This window comes from Carcharhinus amblyrhynchos, chromosome 24 (genome assembly GCF_965287045.1).
Source record: "Carcharhinus amblyrhynchos chromosome 24, sCarAmb.v2.hapA, whole genome shotgun sequence".
NCBI lineage: Eukaryota > Metazoa > Chordata > Chondrichthyes > Carcharhiniformes > Carcharhinidae > Carcharhinus > Carcharhinus amblyrhynchos.
The window spans coordinates 31,924,198-31,939,918 of record NC_137347.1 but is presented as its reverse complement, the minus strand read 5'-3'; the positions used below and the strand labels follow the sequence as shown (position 1 = coordinate 31,939,918).

The 15,721-nt window shown below is 40.7% G+C and overlaps 1 protein-coding gene across 3 annotated transcripts in view; it reads right to left on the bottom strand.

Moving 5' to 3' along the window:
- Positions 1-15,721, bottom strand: part of LOC145357817 (CNK3/IPCEF1 fusion protein-like) — an 81,431-nt gene that overhangs the window by 5,491 nt on the left and 60,219 nt on the right. For all 3 annotated transcript variants that reach the window (XM_080211338.1, XM_080211340.1, XM_080211339.1), the window contains 8 exons: positions 15,079-15,278; positions 9,853-9,883; positions 8,270-8,442; positions 6,748-6,821; positions 4,110-4,181; positions 3,693-3,763; positions 2,158-2,207; positions 1,396-1,528 (listed from right to left, as the gene is read on the bottom strand). In XM_080211338.1, coding sequence (XP_080067464.1) covers positions 1,396-1,528; positions 2,158-2,207; positions 3,693-3,763; positions 4,110-4,181; positions 6,748-6,821; positions 8,270-8,442; positions 9,853-9,883; positions 15,079-15,278 — 804 coding nt within the window. The remainder of the gene's footprint in view (positions 1-1,395; positions 1,529-2,157; positions 2,208-3,692; positions 3,764-4,109; positions 4,182-6,747; positions 6,822-8,269; positions 8,443-9,852; positions 9,884-15,078; positions 15,279-15,721) is intronic.

Genomic DNA, 15,721 nt, shown 5'->3' with positions numbered 1-15,721 from the left:
TGTGCCCTCTAGTCCTACTGTCCTTTGAGCGGGAAGAGCCTCTCCACCTCTATCCTATCCAGTATTTGTGTCTTATTCAGTTATGTTTCTGGTTAGGGGGTGATCCCTGGATTGTTGATTGTAGGGGGTTCAATGATGGTAATGTCATTCAATGTCAAGGGAATTTATTAGACTTCCCCTTTGATTGGGAGGGGCATTGCCTGACACTTGTGTAGTATAAATTATACTTGCCAGTAGTGAGCCCATCCATGCCTGGATTAGTCCAAACTTTGCTACATGTGGGCATAGACACAGATTGCTTCATTAGCTGGGGAATTGTGAATGGAACTGAACACTTTGCAATTGTCATTTCTGACCTTATAATGAAATAAAGGTAACTGAGGAAACAATTACATCAAGCAGCACGGTAGCACAGTGGTTCACACTGCTGCTTCACAGCTCCAGGGACCCGGGTTCAATTCCTGGCTTGGGTCACTGTCTATGTAGAATTTGCACATTCTCTGAGTCTGCATGGGTTTCCTCCCACGTTCTGAAAGACGTGCTGGTTAGGTACATTGACCCAAACAGACACCAGACTGTGGTGGAATTTCACAGTAACTTGGTTGCAGTGTTAATGTAAGCCTTGCTTGTGACCAATAAATAAATAAACTTTAACTTTAGATGTTTATGGCTAGGCCTAGGACACTGTTTGCAGAAACTCCTGATGATTGGTCTTCAACGCCACAATTATTTTCCTTAGTGCTAGGCATAACTGCAACCAGTAAAGTGTTTTCTCTCAGATTCCATTGATTTCAATTTCACTCACAATCCTTACTGCCATCAAATACTATCTTGATGTTAAGGAAAGTCTGTTACCAAACCTCTGGAATTCAATTCTATTAAATCTTTGCTTGAGACATGGATAAGAGTGTCTGGAGCCTAGTGTGCTTGATTTAATCAAATCAGAACATCAGCGAGGCTCATTATTTGTGAGCAGGTGCTGTTTGAAAGCATTGTTGATGACTCGTTCCATCATTTTGCTAATGTTTGTGAGTAGACTGTGGCGATATATGATCAAATAGATTTATACTTCTTTCCTGGACGGGACATTCCTGGACACCTGTCAGGTAGATGCTGGTGCTGTAGCTGTACTGGAATAATTTGTCTAGAGGCAGGAGTTGCTAATTGTGGAATACAGGAGCAGTAATACTGATTCTGAGGTACAGAGGGAAGGAAGAAGAAATTGATTGATGAGAAATGGGAAATGCTTAATTCAACAAAAACATCCCTACAGTATGGAAGGCACAGGGGAGTGCAAGTAAACTCTTGGAGCTTACTTTGAAAAGATCAGATTCTTGTGTAGGACAGATTCTATTATTTTCAGCAGCTGATGAGGATTTCTCTAATTGTTCTTACCTGGAAATGGCTTCCTCTCCTTGCTGGGACTGGATGGCCCACTAAGGCGGCCAGTATCTCCACTGCGTCCAACTTGTCCATAGTTGCCTGATGAATGTCTGATTCGCTCTATGGATGAAAGGTCATTGTTCCTCTACAAACATATGGAGGCAAGGTTCACAATGGACAATGATTAGCTACAGTTTTGGCTTAATACTCCTGAAGGGATGTTATTTTTGATTTCCTAACCATCAGTTCCTTTCTTGTACCCTCTGCTTCCCTTCTACCTCAAGATCAACGGTCTCATAAAGGGATGGCTACATTAGCAGCTAATCATGATAGCTATGGAACATTCCTATGTATGGACTTCAGGCCACAAACGCCTGTAGTAGAATATCCTGTCAATACTCACTCTCTAGACTGACACATGGAGATTGATTACAATTGGAAACCAATTGGCACCCTCAGAACAGTACCACAGAAGGGAATAAGCCCTTTCAGAATAGGAAGGGGAGTGTGGGGGGGAGGGGGGAATGAAGGGTCAAAAACCATAATGTACTGATAAGTCAGATCAGTATGAGATTAAATTCTGTACTTACACCATGTATTTCCTCAACCTACAGTTCAGTGCTCCGTGCCACTTTGCCTCCCTGTCACCCCTTACACCAAATTCTAGGTTATTGCATCAATTGATAGTATTTGGGGCTCTTCCCCACTTTTACTGAAACAGTTTAGAATTTTTTTTGCCCATTTTCTATTCATTCCAATACTGACAGTACTTACAAGGTAGGCAGGATCGTCACATTCTTCAGTCTCTGTCTCGCTCCAGCAGTCTGAAGTGGTACAGATTTCAGTTTTAACAAAAGCAGAGTCAAACACAACAGTATAATTTCACTTTTTATACAGTTTGTGAATGAAGTACCAAGCTGCCCTCAACATGGATGGTACTGTATCCCCCTCCTGAGGCAGGCAGTTGTATTACAATAAAGAAAATAAATTTTATTCCCACTCCCCATGAGAACAGTAACACTGATTCAACTTATCTAAAATAAAAAGAAAACCAATTCAAATATTCCTAGTTGGCCTCCAATGCTCAGGGAATGTATTCAATGAGAAGATGATGACCAAACAGACCAAGAAAACTGAGGTTTGAATTAGCAGAACCTAGCTGGAGCAATGTGTCGGGTTGTTACCTCAGAAAAAAAGTCAGGATTTGGTTAGACTTTGCTGCCCTCACAAGTCTAGTAGGCTCCCAAATTTCATTATTGTGTCTCACAAAGGGTGAGGTATTGGAGAGGGTATCCGATACACATGAAATCTAAATCCCAGTCAGAATCAGTATTTTCAGGAAAAAAGGGGAGGAAAACAATCCAAAAGGGAATTTGCATCACAAACTAAATTTAAAAAGACTTAATTTTGAAGAGGAAATAGACTGCAGATCTGCATTTGCTTTGTGACATGATACTGTATGATTAAGCATGCCTGGGAAAGATTTCAGCTTGTTTTCAGTAATAGCAGTCAATCTTTGGATTAGAAAGTCATGGGTTCAAGCCCCACTCCAGTGACATAAGCACTTAAAATGTATGCTGACACTTCAGTGAAGTACTGAGGGGATGTTGCATTGTTGAAGATGCCATTTTTGACGCAAAATTGAGGGGGTGCTAAATCTTCTGAGATGAAAATTAAACTTCTATGACTTTTGGTATAAGCAGTCTTCACATGTGAGTGGAAACTTCACAATCATAATTTGTTCCTCGAGACATCCACATACAGACTTTCCAGTTGAGATGACTGGACAGAGGCAGAAGTATTGGTTTCCCGGCACTCTTATCTCTAATTCAAGGGCACTCTGAATAATTGCAGCACTCCCTTTGATAAGCTAATTCAACACAAACTTGAGGCAGAATCTAGCATCTTGTGCTCTATATTTCAATACCAAACAGGCAGTGTATTTATCCAGGGAGGCACCAAGAAAGTCATATTGCATTCAAGGCACACTAGCAATGCCATTGTTTATAACTTGCAATCTGTTATGGCACAATTTGAATACTTGGAATTGAACTGGTTCCCCATTACTCTGTTTGCAGCACACACTCTGCAATGAGCCAAGCATGCTATCAATTATAAATTCAGTTAGGTTGCCTTTTCCAGTGTATGCTTGCTTCTCAAACGAAGCACTATCAGTGTCAGTAAATAAAAGATTGTGCAGCAGTTGCCTGGCCCCCGTTCCTGCTGCATTCAATGCCCTATATTCTATAATTCTATTTATTCTGGGTTGGGATGGAACTTTGAAATTTGTCTTGTTTAGAGCTTCTCACCTTCCTCTTTGTTTTCAGAGTGTTTCTCAGTTTTGTATTTTTGGATGGCACTGATGAGGCTGTTAATCCACCTATAGATTAAGAGAGTCAGAATCAGAAACACGGCAACAAAGGACAGCAAGGGATGTGACATGTGTTAATATTAACAGGAGGCATTCTTTCCCCAGGTTACAGGGCAGATCGGGGAAAGCTATCTCTAGCTTCACCATCAAGGGTATAAACCCAGGCTGCCTTATATTATTCTCCAGGAGGGGGAACCAGAGAACAGCTATTATTGTCAGTTCAAGTTAGTTTTTTTTCAACATTATGTACAATATGAAGTGTTTTGTAGCAATACTGGTGAAGCTGTTTCAGGGCTTTGAGCCAATATTCAGTGTACAGTTTGCAGGGGGAACTGAGAAATGAGCGGCTACTTACTTCCTCATTTCATCTACATTCTCTGCTGAAAAGACAAAAGACTTGAACTTCTGGTGACATAGCTGGAATACACTGCAAACAGAGGGGAACATAAGCATGACTAAAAAGTTAAAATACACTGGATTATTCTCAGTCATCCAACCATCCCTGACAAGCTGTTTATAATGATAAACAATTATATTGAGTTCACTCCTGTCCCCCATCAATGCATCTTGGACAGGATGCAAGAAGATTGACTTCTGATACCAGAGGCTTAAATTATGTGGATAGCTGAGAAAAGCTGTGATTGCTCCCCTCATAACAGTTAAAATTATAAACAGGTTTTCATATACTATGGAGGAACTTTCTGCTGATAGATTAGTAATCTTAGGGAGATGATCGCATAGTGATAATGTAATTGGACTACTAATCCAGACCTAAAGCTCTGGCGGTATGACTTCAAATCCCACTATGGCAGCTGGTAGAATTTGAGATTTTTTTTTTCCAAAGCTACTCTCAGTAATGGTGACCATGAAGTTATTGTTGTTTCTGGTAAAAACTTAACTGGTTCACTACTGTCCTTTGGAGAAGGAAATCTGTCATACTTTACCTGGTCTGGCCTACATGTAACTCCAAACCCATAGCAATGTGGGTAACTTTTAACTGCCTTCTATAATGGCCTAGCGAGCCACTCAGTTTAAGGATAATTAGGGAGGGGCAACAAATGCTGCCCTTGCTAGTAACACCCACATTCCAAGAAAAAGATAAAGAAAAAAATACAGATTTAAGATAAATAGAAAAAATTCAGTCAGAAATGAGAATTTTTTAATGCAGCAAGTTATTATGACCTGAAGTGCACTGCCTGAAATGACAGTGGACACAGGGTTATTGGTAACTTTCTAAAGAGAATTGGATATATTTGTCAAAAAAGTGAAATTTGCAGGGCTTTGGAGAATGAGCAGAAGAATGGGAGTATCACAAAGTTGCCACAGCACAGAAGGAAGCCATTTGGCCCATCATGTCTACATCCGCTCTCCAAATAATCATTAGTGCTATTCTCCTGCGTTCTCCCTGTAACCCTGCACATTATTCTGTTTCAGCTAACAGTCTAATTTGCTTTTGAATGCCTTGATTGAACCTCCACTACACTCTCAGGCATTGCGTTCCAGAGCTTTCAGCACTTGCTGCATATTAAAGAACTTTTTTGTCATATTGCTATTTTTGAAAACCAAGATATTGATGTGATTTAAAATCAAGGATGAGAGTTTTAAAATTGCAGATTTCTTAACTGGGAGAAAATGGATCAAGAACCTTCCCCTTGCATCTAGATCTCGGTACTCTTCTGCTCGGCCTTCACTTGGGCCAGTCTAAGACTTCCAAATGGGTGGTACCTTCGTAGATGCTGCTTCTCCAATTTGGATGATCTCAAGCAAGAAATTCCCACATATTGGTAGGGATGTTGCAATTTCTCAGAGTGGCTTTGAAGACATCCCTGAAACATTTTCTGTGGCTGCCTGATAACCATAAAGCTCGGGGTACAGACATTGTTTTGAGAGTTTTGTGTCAGTCATGCAGACAATGTCACCCACTCACCATAACAGATTAGCCATGACAAGTGCCTCCATACTTGGGAGGCTGGTTTATGAGAGGACACTGATGTTGGAATACCTATCCTGCCATTAAATTTGCATGAATCTTCAGTCTTAGAGTCGAAACGGCTCCTTTTCTCTCTCCACAGATGCTGTCAGACCTGCTGAGTTTTTCCAGCTTAATTTTTTGAATACTTTGTTGCTCAGCACGGTTTGGGATTCACTGATCTATCAGTTTATGGAATGCTTTCCACAGTTCTCAGTGTAGAAATTAGACTGATTTAGACCAGTCCTACCATACAAAAAAGGACTTTTGGCCCCTCGAGGTTGCTCCGCCATTTTATAAGATCATGGGTGATCTGTTTATGTAGAGTTCCACATTCCCCATCTACCCTCAATAACCTTTGATTCCCTTGCCTAACAAGAATATATCTTCCTCCACCTTAAAGGTCTTCAATGACCTCACTTCCATCATCTTTTGTGACAGAGAATTTCAAAATTCTTCTCACGTCTGTCCTATGATAGCAACTCCTAATTTTAAAATCGTGCCCCAGTTCTGGACTCACCTACAAACAGGAAACATGCTTTCAAAGTTCTAACTTCATTCCAGTATCTTTCTGAAAATGGTACTGTTGTCTAGTTTTCATATAAATCCTCTAAATAATCAATCATTCAGTTGATCTCAGATTAACCACAAGAAAAAGGAACAACCCTCAGCCCCAGTTTTCACTGTTGAGATACATAATGTCAGCACAAGAAGTTGATATCATGACTATTTTGGTGGCTATTTTGTGTTGTTCTCTCTTGTTGCTCTTTTTTTGGAAATTTTTGGTGGGAAGTACTCAGCCCCCTCTCCTACCCAAAATTCAATCTGTTGCCATTTTCCATCTCTCCAAGTCACCTATTAACTGTGGTCAAGGCAACAATCAGCAGCTTTCCACCAGAGTTACTCCGACTTGGTACCAACTATTCTTCTGAGCAATATCCTCTCACCCACTGGAAAGAGCCTTCCACAGTTTACATTCAACAGTATACTCAATATGAAGGGAATGGGGATCTCAGACACTTACAATTTTCTCTTGTGTTCTCCAGCTGCCTCCACAGAGTATGATAACAATTTGATTAATCCCTCCGCTTTCTCGTCCTATCAAGAACCACAATCAATAAGTTATTCAGCAACACAGAGAGATTTACCACAAGCATTAATTAAGAGTTGTTTCATCTTTTTTTCAGTCCTTCAGTTCAGATAGCAGATCTTCCTCTAATGCTTTTAACATGCATAATCTCATTTGTTTACCCCATACTGCCAGAATAAAGTCCATCCCCCAATCCAATTAAAAATCTCCTCAATCCTGTTCCAGCCAAGACAAATACTCCAATCCCAGCCAAAACAAATTATCATCCATACTAGTCACTTAAGTGTAAGCTCCCATAATTTAATGAGTTCCAGTCTCAGGTGTAACTGGTCAGTGAATAAAAGGAGGGAAAATAACAAGAAAGGCGTCAGATGTCAAGAAATGAGAAACCATGCACTGAACCACAAACAGCACCAAGACAGTTCCCGTCTTGTGTAGCCAATGCCTGCAGTGATCTCATAACCCTACTGATCCTGTGAGGGTGTAGTGAGAGGATCAGTTGCCCTGAGCCATTTTCACACTCTCTCTTGGCTGTAGAACTACGTGGAGCTATTGCTGACCACGGTCTTTATCAAAGCTCGCAAGGAAGATGCTAAAAGTGATTAGCTCCAGCTACAATTGCCAAGTTATTCAGTTTCCACATTCACTAATTAGTGTTTGTTGACTCTATTTCTTAATTTTATTCCAGAATTGTTCCCCCTCAAACCATGCTTGAGGGGAGAATTTCAGGGTCAGATCCCCACCCACAGTATCACCCACAAGTCTTCATCAAGAGCTGCCCTTATCCTGCAGATTCAATTGTTCAAAGTCCCAGTTATTGTAAATTTAAACATAGGCTCAAAACAGCCCCTTCAGTGATCTGGGTTTATTAATAAACCCGTTTAAATAGAAATACATTCTGAACTGGGCCTGATCCACACTTCACTCAAGATGTTCCTTTAAACAGGCAACAGCATTGTGCCAGTAGCACATGTATTATCTAGGACTGGAAGTCAGTGAGGCAGGTTTTGGCAAAAGCGGTTTGCTTGTATTTCCCAGGTGAGTCATGTGTCTCACTGGGCAACAGGCAGGCTTGGTTGAATTTCAATAGCAGGGCCTCATTAGTACGCCCCTTGACACCTTCCTAATCAAAAAGGACCAGAAATCTGGGGCGGAGTGGGGATAGAATAGGCCAGATGAGGTCTGAGGTTTTACTTCTGGAGAAGTAATTTAAAAACTTTACTCCTGGATGGAGAAGCCCTCATTACCAGCCCAAATCAGGCCTCAGGTTAAAATCTCAGATGAGGTTCCAATCGTATTATGGAAGCCTGATCTGCATATTTAAAAGAAGCTCCTTCTGACTTGGGGCAGGCTTTCTTGAGACCTGTAATTTAATATTGGAATTCCTCCACCAGTCCAAGCACAAGACAGGCAGACACATGCCTCTCCCACCAGCTCCATGCCCTTGCACACTCACATTTTCGCTGTTGTACCAATATAGAGTGGGTCCCTTCAGCACAAACCAGCAGCGTTTCCATTTCTGTGACATGAATCTGGAATGTTCTTTCTTCTTCCAAAGCCAGCCATAACAGTCGCCCAAACCGAGATCCCTGCAGGATATCCGTCTACGGCTTAGTGCAGTCGCTACTCCTGTCATAGAAAAATATGCATCATCAGGAACATCCCCAGGAAGAGATTAACCCCATGAATTGAACTTTCTCTTTACAAGGACTGTGTGATGGTCACTCCTCCTACCAATAGTGTAATGGACAGGTAGATTGATGAGAACGAGGTAAAGTAGGTTTTTTGCTCATATTGGTTCTATCACCACCTGGTGCAAACCCAGTCTAGCAGTAATATTCTTTAGAACCTGGCCAGGAGAGTGCTGTCAAGTCACCTTTGGTGATTAATATTTAAATTTTACATCAAACTACCTTCTATGCTTTTGTTAACTTCAATGTTTCTTCCATATATGTTTAAAATGGAGGAATACAAATTCATCAGTTGTGGGAGGATGGTGGATAGTGAGCAGGAGGTTTCCTTGCCAATGTTTGATGGGATCAAATAAGAGAGCGGGAATGGGTATGTGTGAGAGAGAGTGGGATGCGCGAGCGTGGCATGCATGCGCAGGCAGGCGCGTGCCAGCAACAGCAGCATGCATGTGTGGGCAGGCGCACACCAGAGGGCAGCGCGTGCCACAGCGAGGGGGGGGTGGTGTGTCAGAGTGAACGGGAGGGGGAGGCGTGCCAGAGTGAGCAGGAGGGGGGCGTGCGCACACCCGAGCGATAAGGAGGGGGGTGCACGTGCGCAAGCAAGAGAGGGGATGGATAGGTGTGGGAGAGAGGGGTAAATGTGAATGTAAGAGAGAGCCATGAGTGTGTGTGAGAGTGAGATGAATTTGTGTGTAAGGAGAGAGGAAGATAAGTGTGTGTGTATGTCTCTGTGAGAGGGAGAAAGAGGTGCACGTATCCGATATGAGAAGCAACTTTCCAGCATCTCCCATTAAAAGTGACGGGTTAGACTTCAATAATTTTTAAATAAAAGAGCTTTTTATTATTTCAGATTATCCACTCCTAAAGTGGGTACTACTTCCAGGAGTTAATGTTAAGGGGCCATGGGAGGATAGCTTGGCCAGGGGTTAACATGACAGAGTAATGTAGCTGGCAAATGTATGTGTCTGTTCCTAATTCCTGTGCATCAATATAGCTAGAAAAGCCATGTTTACATTTGATTTCTGTGTTTGCAACTATTTTGTGGCTAAAAAGGGGCATTAACATTAGAAGACATGGGGTTCTTGATGCTCTTGGGAGGTCACTTGAGGTTCCACAGCTCCAAGTTTGGAAAACACTGCTCCATCGTCTCATCTCATTCTATTTGCAACCTATCCCAAACTTAAAAACTCAGCAGCCTACAATAACAGAAGAGGCAGTACCCATATCCAGCATAATTTGGTGCATGTTAGTCAGGGTCAGTTTACGCCCTGGAGTCTAACTCTGGAATGAGTGCAATAAGATAAATAAGTGGGAGGTAAAGGCTTCAGACAGCAGCACATGAACTCACCTTTTTTCTTCCGTCTGTTACGTAATTGCACCTGAAAAAGACACAACACGCTTATTTAATATTTGAAAACAATTACACCAACCACAGTTACAATATATTGGCAAGCAGGGAGTAAAGCTCTCCAACACTCTCAAGCATCCAAGGCAATCAGAATTCCCCAGTCTTGGATGTGCACAGAAAGACTGATTCAATTACAGAGGTATCAACATCGTGATATATGGGCCAGTTAATCACAAGGAAGCAGTTGAATTAACAGTTTTAAGGTCACTAATTTTAAAAAAATGATATAGCCAGGGAGGAGCACGAACAGAATACCCACAAGCAGTGATGTTTGCTGCCCACCATGACACCATAATTGGGATGCTTGGCATTAACTCTCTGAACTTTAGCCCAGCTACTATCTTAATTTCACACAAGAACTCAACAACTTCTCCCAAACTTACACTGAAGTGCTTGGCACCTGTCTCAGACCAGGGAACTGACATCTGTCCACAATCCTGAGATCGAATTTTTGGTAATCGACTCTCGTTTCACATCAAGAACCCTCATGGGAATTAATGCAAGGAGTCAGAGGAGGGAAATCAAAAGATAAAAACAAAACACAGTAAGGGGAATAAGAAAAATCAAGGGCCAGAATCAAACAGGGCCACAGTGAAAAACAGTAGGATTGGGACAAGTAATGTTTAAAAAGTCAAACCCTTAAGGCTTTGTGCCTAAACATGTGGAGTATTTGTAATAAAGTGGATGAATTAATCGTGCAAATAGATGTAAACATGTATGAAATGGTTGGGATTGCAGAGACATTGCTGCAGTGTTACCAAGGATGGGAACCAAACATCCAGGGATGTTCAGTATTTCGGAAGGACAGACAAAAAGGAAAAGCAGTGGAGCTGCATTTCTAGTTAAAGAGGAAATTAATCCAATAGTGAGGAAAGATATTTGCTCTGACATTGTGGAATTTGTATGGTAGAGCTAAGAAACACTAAGGGGCAAAAAACGTTAGTGGGGGTTGTATATGGACCCCCAAACTGTAGAGGTGATATTAGGAAATGGCATTAAACAGGAAATTAGAGACGCTTATGATAAAAGAACAATTGTAATTATGGGTGACTTTAATCTGCATATTGATTGAACAAATCAAATTGATCATAATACCGTAGAGGATGAATTCCTGGAGTGTGTAATGGATCGTTTCCTGAACCAATAATTTCAGCAGCCAACTAGAAAACAGGCCATCCTAGACTGGATGTTACATAATGAGAAAATAGTAATTGGGTGTCTAGTTGTGAGAGACCCCTTGGGGATAAGCGACTAAAATATGATAGAATTCTTCATCAAGATGGAAAATAATGTAGTTGATTCTGAGGACATTGTGATGGTATGAGGTGCAAGTTGGCTATGATGGAACAGGAGATTTTACTTATAGGGATGATGATGGATAGACAATGGCAAACAATCAAAGAGCAAATTATTAAACTGCAACAATTGTTCATTCGTGTCTAGTGCAAAAGTAGAACAGGAAAGGTGGCCGAATCATGGCTTACAAGGGAAATTAGAGATAGTAATAGATCCAAGGAAGAGGTATTTTAATTGGCCGGAAAAAACAACTGACTTTAGGAATTGGAGCAGTTTAGAATTCAGCAAGGGAGGACCTAGGGAGCAGTTTAGAATTCTGCAAAGGAGGACCTAAGGATTGATTAAGAAGGGGAAAATAGAGTATGAGATTAAGTTTGCAGGGAACATAAAAATTGATTAAAAGTTTCTTTAGGTACATGAAGGAAAAAGGATAGTCAGAAACAGGGGAATTTATAATGGGGAACATAGAAATGGCTAACCGACTAAATACATACTTTGGTTCAGTCTTCACAAGGAAGAACATAAATAACATACCGAGGAACTGAAGGAAATTAGTATTAGTAGAGAAATGATGTTGGGAAAATTGATGGGATCGAAGGCAGATAAATCCCCAGGGCCTGATAATCTATATCTCAGAGTACTTAAGGAAGTGACCCTAGAAATACTGGATGAATTGATGGTCATCTTCCCAGATTCTATAGTCTGGAACAGTTCCTACAGATTAGAAGAAAGATAATATAAACTATTTAAAAAGGGAGTTAGATAGGAAATGGAATTGTTGACCAGTCAGCCTGATGTCAGTAGTGGGGAAAATACTAGAGTCCGTTATCAAAGATTTTAAAGCAGAGAACTTGGAAAACTGTGGTATAATTAGACAGCACGGATTCATGAAAATGAAATCATGCTTGACAAATCTACTGGAATTCTTCAAGGATGTAACTAATAGAGTTGATAAGGGGATCTAGTGGATGTGGTATATTTGGACTTTCAGCAAAGTCCCACATAAAAGATAAACAGGTAAAATTAAAGCACATCGGATTAGGGGTACTGTACTGAGATGGATAGAAAACTAGTTGGCAGGCAGGAAATAAAGAATAGGAATAAGTGGTTCTTTGTCCAAATGGTAGGCAATTACTAGTGGTGTACTGTAGAGATCAGTGTTAGGTCCCCTGCTATTCACAATATACATGAATGATTTAGATGAGGGAACTAAATCTAATAGCTCTAATTTTGCAGATGACACAGAAATGGGTGGGAAGAGGATGCAGAGATCCTTCAGTGTGATTTGGACAAGCTGAGTGGACAAATGCATGGCAGATACAGTGTAATGTGAGATTATTCACTTTGGTAGCAAAAACAGGAAGGTAGATTATTACCTGAATGACTACAAATTGAGAGAGGGAATTGTACAATGAGATTTGGGTATCCTTGTACACCAGTCGCTGAAGGTAAGCATGATGGTGTAACAGGCGGTGTATGTTGGCCTTCAGAGCGAGAGGATTCAAGTACAGGAACAGGAATATCTTGCTTCAATTATATAGGGCCTTAATGAGGAATATTGTGTGCTGTTTTGGTCTCCCTCTCTGAGGGAGGACGTTCTTGCTATTGAGGAAGTGTAGCACAAGGTTCACCAGACTGATTTCTGGGACAGCAAGACTGATGTACGAGGAAAGATTGAGTTGGTTAGGATTGTATTCGTGGAGTTCAGATGAGTGAGTGGGGATCTCATAGAAACTCGTACAATTCTAGTAGGATTAGACAGGGTAGATGTAAGAAGAATGTTCCTGATGATGGTGGAGTCCAGAACCAGGGGTCCAAAACCCCCTGAGTCCAGAACTAGTGGTAGATTCCAGAACAAGGATACATGATAAACCTTTTAGGACTGAGATAAGGAGAAATTTCTTCATTCAAAGAGTAATAAGCCTGTGGAATTCACTACCACAGAAAACGGTTGAGATCAAAACATTGTATGTTTTCAAGGAGCTAGATATGAGTTTTCAATTGACTGGAACTTATGCAATTTGAATTGAAACAGAGCAAACTGCTTCAAATGCAAGGTCACATTCCAAGTTGGAGGTAAGAAACAAACATATCACTTTCAAGGGAGTGTGAAAAGAGAGACATGTCCTGTCATTCAGACACTCCATTCATTTAAATCAATTATGCACAGGAATGGACAGACAAACACGAACCACATAAAACTGTAGCTGTGAGGAGATTGTCGTTTTAGGGAGGGATTCTGATAGTGAAACACTTAAAATAAAGCTGAGGAAACAGGAAGCCTGGAGCTGCAGAGCACAATACAAAAGGATATTGAACAATGACCCAATGATTCTATTCATTTAGTTGTGAGCTTTTGTGCACAAAGTAAAATACATCAAAACTATCTAATGAACAGACATTAAAATGCAAAGTACTGGATATTGAAACAATGGCCGCCACAGACAGACCCACCCAAAATCTCCAGGAAATATACAACAGGTGAAGCATTTGAAGATAAATCTTCTAGCACTAATGAGAGATTGCAAGTGACACACGTGTTGTCAACGAAGTCTTCAGCAGAGGAAACAAGATGAGAGATTTCTCCCTGCTTTTTCTTTTTGAATAAACCAATTGCCCATATTGAGAAGTCAACTTTACCAGAAAACTACTAGCTAACCAAAATCTTCTAATAATTACAACATCTTCTACATTTGACTCCCTCCAAGAAACCAGTTAACCTAAATTGGCTGCAGCATTTAAAATCTATGCTTTAAAGGACAATCAAAGAACATTAATCATATATCCTTTCACCTTTTTTTAAAAAACAGAATCCTAGCTTCCCTTAAGTCTCACATGCTTGTGCCTCCTAATGATTGCATGAGGACTGAATGCTTGATTATCAGATTTAATGATTAATAAATTTGCTCTTTGCTTACAGCTTAAACAATTAAAAACATTCTGATTCAGGAAAGGGCATACGCTCGTGAAAAAGAAACCTAAACATCTGTTGTCACCAACCAAGGAAATTGAATAGAGGGGAGCTAATTCACCCCATCCTACCTGGTCACAGCAGTATTTTATAAGAAACAGGAGCATGAGTAGACCTGCTATTCAATACAATTGTGATTTGTCTTTGACCTCAAATTCACTTTCCCTTTTGTTGCTCTTGTCCTTCCAGGTAGTTGCGATCACAGGTTTGGAGGTGTTTTAAAGTAGTCTTGGTGAGTTCCTACACTGTACTTTGCAGAGGATACACACTGTACCCAAGTTTTGCCAGAGAAGAAGGGAGCAGATATTTAAGTGGGTGCTAATCAAGTAGCCTGCTTTGTTCTGAATAGCATCAAGTATTTGAGTGCTATTGGAGCTGCCCAGATCCAGGCAAATGGAGCGTAATCCTGACTTGTGCCTTTTTAGGTGGTAGAAGGACTTTGGGAAAGCAGGAGCTGAGTCATTTGCTGAGGAATACCTAGCTTCTGAACATTCTCTTTGTCACAGAATTTATGTGACTGCTTAGTTAACTTTCTGAATGTTGGATGTGGAGGATTCAACAATTATAATGGCATTTAACGTCAAGAGGACACACAGGAAAATTCTTACTTGTGGGAGATGATCATTGCCTGACACTGATGAATGTTATTTGCCACTTACCAGCCCAAGCTTGGGCATTGTCCAGGTCCTGCCACATCTGGATATAGGCTATTTTGTTATCTGAGAAATTGTGACTGGAAATAAACATTGCAATCATCAGTGAACATCTGCTGACCTGGGAATGTTTATTGTTGACACTAGGTTATAGCAGTGTTGACTTTAACACTTCTTTGAATAAAGGGTTTAAAAGTGTACAAATCTCATGGTAAACATTGACACAACACAACACTTGGTCCTCACCTCTCTCTCATCATCTGCTAATGATGATTTTGGTGTTCCCTCATGGTCAGAATCATTTTTCATTCTATCTTCAACATTGTGAGGCTCACTTATTCTTGGAGATTGGGGAGTTAGTGTTTCATCACTGACTAACTCCCTTCTGTTGTATGAGGTCACAATGTTCTCTTCAGATATCTGACTCATTACTTGCATGCACTCATCTGCAAAAACAGAATACACACATTCCTAACAAATACTGGGATAGCAACACAGTGAATTACATAACACAGAAAGACATTCTGCCAATAATGCACTGCATTATTGTAGAATATATAATGGAATGAGGTCTTGTGGTGCAATGTCCTTGCCTCTGAATCTGAACTTCTGGGTTCAAGCCCAGTCTAGGACTTGACGACCAAGGGAGGCATGTTTATAACAAACCAAACACATTGAGTGTTAACCTCTAAATCCTTCCAACATATGCCAACGGTAGATGCCAACAGCATGGGGTAGATGCTCCAGCTGGGTAGATTCTGGACCTGCTCCCTTGCCCTACCCATGGTTTTGGTCAGAGAACTAAAAGAAACAATATATTGGAACGTACGATGCATTACAGATTACTTGCTGAATACAGTGTGTAATGGCAGTGCACTATTCACTTCAC